This window comes from Selaginella moellendorffii, unplaced genomic scaffold (genome assembly GCF_000143415.4).
Source record: "Selaginella moellendorffii unplaced genomic scaffold, v1.0 SELMOscaffold_176, whole genome shotgun sequence".
Taxonomy (NCBI): Eukaryota; Viridiplantae; Streptophyta; class Lycopodiopsida; order Selaginellales; family Selaginellaceae; genus Selaginella; species Selaginella moellendorffii.
Window position 1 is genome coordinate 80,438 of NW_003314436.1, and position 3,612 is coordinate 84,049.

Sequence of the window (3,612 nt, forward strand, 5' to 3'; positions counted from 1 at the left end):
TCTGTGAAAAGAAAAAAGTTGACGCGTCTTTAGAAATCACTTTGCTATGTACCTGGCAGGTGCTCTCTTATTGTTCCATTCGGCATGTACTCGTAGACCAGCATTTGCTCTCCACTCTCGTAGCAAAAGCCGATAAGTCCGACAAGGTTCCTGTGGTGTACGCGAGATAACAGCTCAATCTCGTTCTTAAACTCGCCTGCGCCTTGCAATGACCCTTCTTGAGCTCTTTTTATCGCAACCTCCTCTCCAGTCGACAAAGTTCCTTTGTAAACTTTCCCATACCCGCCAGATCCTATCTCACTGCTGCTGATGAAATTATTCGTAGCTTTCTTCAGCTCCGCAATGGAAAAGAATCGAGCTCCCTTAAGTTGTGGAGCAGTGCCGCTGTCTTTTCCACGGCTTCCCCAAGATGCTGTTCACAAGGCATGATTAGCAAGGAAATCTTTAGTCTGCACTTACCAAAAGGATTGGAAACTATGGCCTTGTCTGCTCTTCTCTTCTGCTTATATGCATAGATCCCGATGAATATCACGATGATGGCGGCAAGCAGAACAGCAACAATAATTCCCACGACGACAGCAGTACTGATCCCATGCTTTTCTCCCTCTTCGCCTATAAAGTTCACGAGAAGACTTAGTATGTTGGAGAGAGAAAGTATTACCTATCGGGGGGGGTCGGACGATCAGCGAGTATGGACCAAAGTAGTCCAAGTTAAGCTGGTGCATACTGATCTGGCTGTATATAAATGAAGCGCTGTCTCTGCTCACACGAAGCTGTATAAAAACTTCAACCAGCAGCCTTTTGTCGCTCGTGAAGTTTGCAGTGTCCACCCAGACTTGGTCGGGAGACAAACTGAGTCCATCATAGAGCGACTTCCTGAGAATGTTGGCCCTGTCTGTGGTCATACTTGAAAAAGTCGGGGCATTGAACTGGAATCTGAAGTTGAGCGGCAAACCGCAGGAGCACGTATTGGGATTTAGCGCCTGTTGACCAGAGCAGGAATTTGCGCAGGTAACATTTTCTTTCCATGGTGTCAATAGTTTGCTTGCACATACTACATCGGACAGCCTACCGCCATCACAAACTGGATTCCCTGCCAGGCTGCAGCAACATTTCACCACAATAAGATGAATGACATGCTGGAACAGACGCTTACGAAAGAGTAAACACGCCACTCCCGATGTTCAGGTTTGTGATCTTATTGTTATCCAGCTGGACCTTAACAAGGGATGGTGAAGCACCCGTGAAATCTACCGTCCCATTTATGCTGTTGCCAGTCAAGGAGCTGTGAAGATGTGATTAGTTTCCGTGGATATTTAGTGTAATATACTTACACAGACTCCAACCTAGCGAACTGAAAGAACCCGTCTGGAATGGGACCAATCAAGTTGCCATCGTTGATTTCTCTGCAGATTAAGAGATGTTAAGTTCAAACAAAAACTAACAAAATTCACCTACATTGTCTGGAGTCCAGTCAAGCCTGCAAATGATGGAACTGGCTGAGGAGAAAAGGAGTTGTTTCCAACGCTTCTGTTATGCATACACACATGCATCAGGTCCACTCCAAGTTAAGAAGAAATATTACATTAGTTGGAGAGCTTTCAACCCGCTTAGATCAGGTAACGTTCCAGTAAAAGCGTTATCATTGGTGTTTCTGTAAATGAAACAAAACTTGAGTGCACAGTAGTAACTATATTAGCTATTTACATTTCAAAGAGGGTTGATATCCGCCCCAAACTGCTCGGCAGTGATCCAGTAAATTGATTTTTGTCAAGTCTCCTGAAAATACACTATTACACGAGATCGTATTCTAGCTATCAACGACTTACATAATGGTCAGCTTGGAAAAGTTTCCAATTTCATCGGGAACTTCTCCAGAGAAGCCGTTATTGTCCAGTAACCTGAAGGACAACAGGTCCAAAAACCTCCAAGAAAATGAGAAAGATACGTACAAGTGCTTGAGTTCAGGTAAGAAACATATTTCTGGCGGAATGGAACCTGTGAACTTGTTACTGTTCAAGTGGCTACAAAAAAATAAATAAAAATAAACACAAAGTTAGAAGGTACACTAACACGCACGGTCTCTTACAAGTGAACTGCCGCTGTCAAGTTATCAAGCCCAATGTTTTGAGAGTTTCCAGATGAGACAGGCAGTGGGCCAGCGATTTGATTTTGTGCCAGATCAAACCAGTAGACTGACGAAAGCCTTCCCAGTTCTGGAGGAATCACACCGCTTAACTTATTCATGTTCAAGGCCCTGGCAAGGTTTGTTACGGTGTTAAATCAACGAGAGCGAGATGAAACAAGCTTACAAAAATCTGAGGCTCTTCAGCCCTCCAATCTCGAACGGAATATCTCCAGTGAAGCCACACGATTGCAAGTTTCTAAAGCAGATGAGCGTCAGCAAAACGGAAATGCTAACTAAAGAACTGTACAAGAATTCCAGTTTCGTCAGCTGGCCCAAAGTTTTGGGAAGAGGCCCAGTCAGGTCGGGATTAAACGACAAATCCCTGCGAACACAAAACAAGTGTGAGCTTTGTCGCTGGTGAAAGTCGAAAAGGAGAGAGAGAGAGAGAGAGAGAGAGCTCACAGTGTTTGGAGATTTGCAAGGTTTCCAATCGACAGTGGCAGCTGCCCGGCTATATTCATGTTGTTCAGTATCCTATAAAAGAAAAGAATATCCTATAGATCGAAGAAGACATGGAAGAAAGACAAACTTACAACTTGGTCACGTTGTATGAATTGCACGAAACTCCAATCCACCGAGATCCACACGGATCACCACCACTCCACTGCAAATTGGCATTGCGAAAGCCCCGTGACACGAGCCTCAGCGCAGACGCTGCGATAGAATCAATCAGACAAGAACAATCGTCAGCACCAAACTTTTCCACTCAACCAAGAATGCCTACTGTCAGATTCGAACGTGGAGGGAGAAGCTCGATGGATGATGACACCAAGAACAAGGAACCACAGCGCAATCCACTCCATGGCACCGCGGCCGTGCCTATCACGGCATTTGTAACCCCAGGAGCTGGAAATTTCCGGAAAATCTGCCCTGTTTCTACACGATTGATCGAGAAAGCCCTGAGTGAAATCCCCGGAGAGCTGCTTACCGCCAGAGATTGGACGGCAATGTAGCGCCGCGCATCCACGAAATCCAAGCGCTCTCTCTCTCTCTCTCACGCTCGAGAGCTCGTGTCACATCCAATTCAATTCAATTCAATAGCTGACGTGGAATAACCCCGTGACGTGTGTGGCAAAAGAACTAGCTCTGTAAATCCACGTGGCATAAGAACCAGCCGCTGGATCCTCGCTCGATTGACTCAAGCGTTATTTACAGCAATTCTGTTATTCCACTAATTGTTTTTAATACGTGGGACTTTGACCTGCTGTGGCCAGCTTGTAAACGTGTAGTTAAAAACTCTAGTTAACTATCTTACAGTTAAAAAATCTAATTAACTAACTTAAAGTTTACATTGCATTTTCTGACTTACGACAGAAAGGGATTAACCCCCTGTAGAAAGGTGGAGCTTATGCTTCCATGAAACACAAAAGCCAAAGATCCACTGATGATAATTTGGTATATTTTGCCACATCAATCATCTAATC

The 3,612-nt window shown here is 44.7% G+C and overlaps 2 protein-coding genes across 2 annotated transcripts in view; both read right to left on the reverse strand.

The window, feature by feature from the left end:
- The window catches only part of LOC9636574 (probable leucine-rich repeat receptor-like protein kinase At5g49770), an 8,728-nt gene that overhangs the window by 863 nt on the left and 4,253 nt on the right, over nucleotides 1–3,612 (reverse strand). The window lies entirely within an intron of this gene.
- Nucleotides 29–3,216, reverse strand: LOC112343664 (probable leucine-rich repeat receptor-like protein kinase At5g49770). Its single transcript, XM_024667498.1, has 17 exons — nucleotides 3,117–3,216; nucleotides 2,913–3,064; nucleotides 2,722–2,842; nucleotides 2,591–2,662; nucleotides 2,436–2,510; nucleotides 2,313–2,384; nucleotides 2,090–2,257; nucleotides 1,953–2,024; nucleotides 1,830–1,901; nucleotides 1,708–1,779; nucleotides 1,586–1,654; nucleotides 1,459–1,530; nucleotides 1,335–1,406; nucleotides 1,157–1,285; nucleotides 662–1,101; nucleotides 460–612; nucleotides 29–412 (listed from the first exon to the last, which is right to left on the reverse strand). Exons 1-17 carry the CDS (start codon nucleotides 3,149–3,151, stop codon nucleotides 45–47), a joined length of 2,214 nt encoding a protein of 737 aa, XP_024523266.1. The 5' UTR covers nucleotides 3,152–3,216; the 3' UTR covers nucleotides 29–44.

Coding starts and splice junctions, on each gene's coding strand:
- LOC112343664 (XM_024667498.1), bottom strand. CDS start 3,151: ATGCGCGGCGCTACATTGCCGTCCAATCTCTGGCG. Junction 2,843..2,912: donor CTCCACGTTCGAATCTGACA/GTAGGCATTCTT, acceptor ATTCTATCGCAG/CGTCTGCGCTGAGGCTCGTG. Junction 1,780..1,829: donor TTTTCCAAGCTGACCATTAT/GTAAGTCGTTGA, acceptor GTGTATTTTCAG/GAGACTTGACAAAAATCAAT.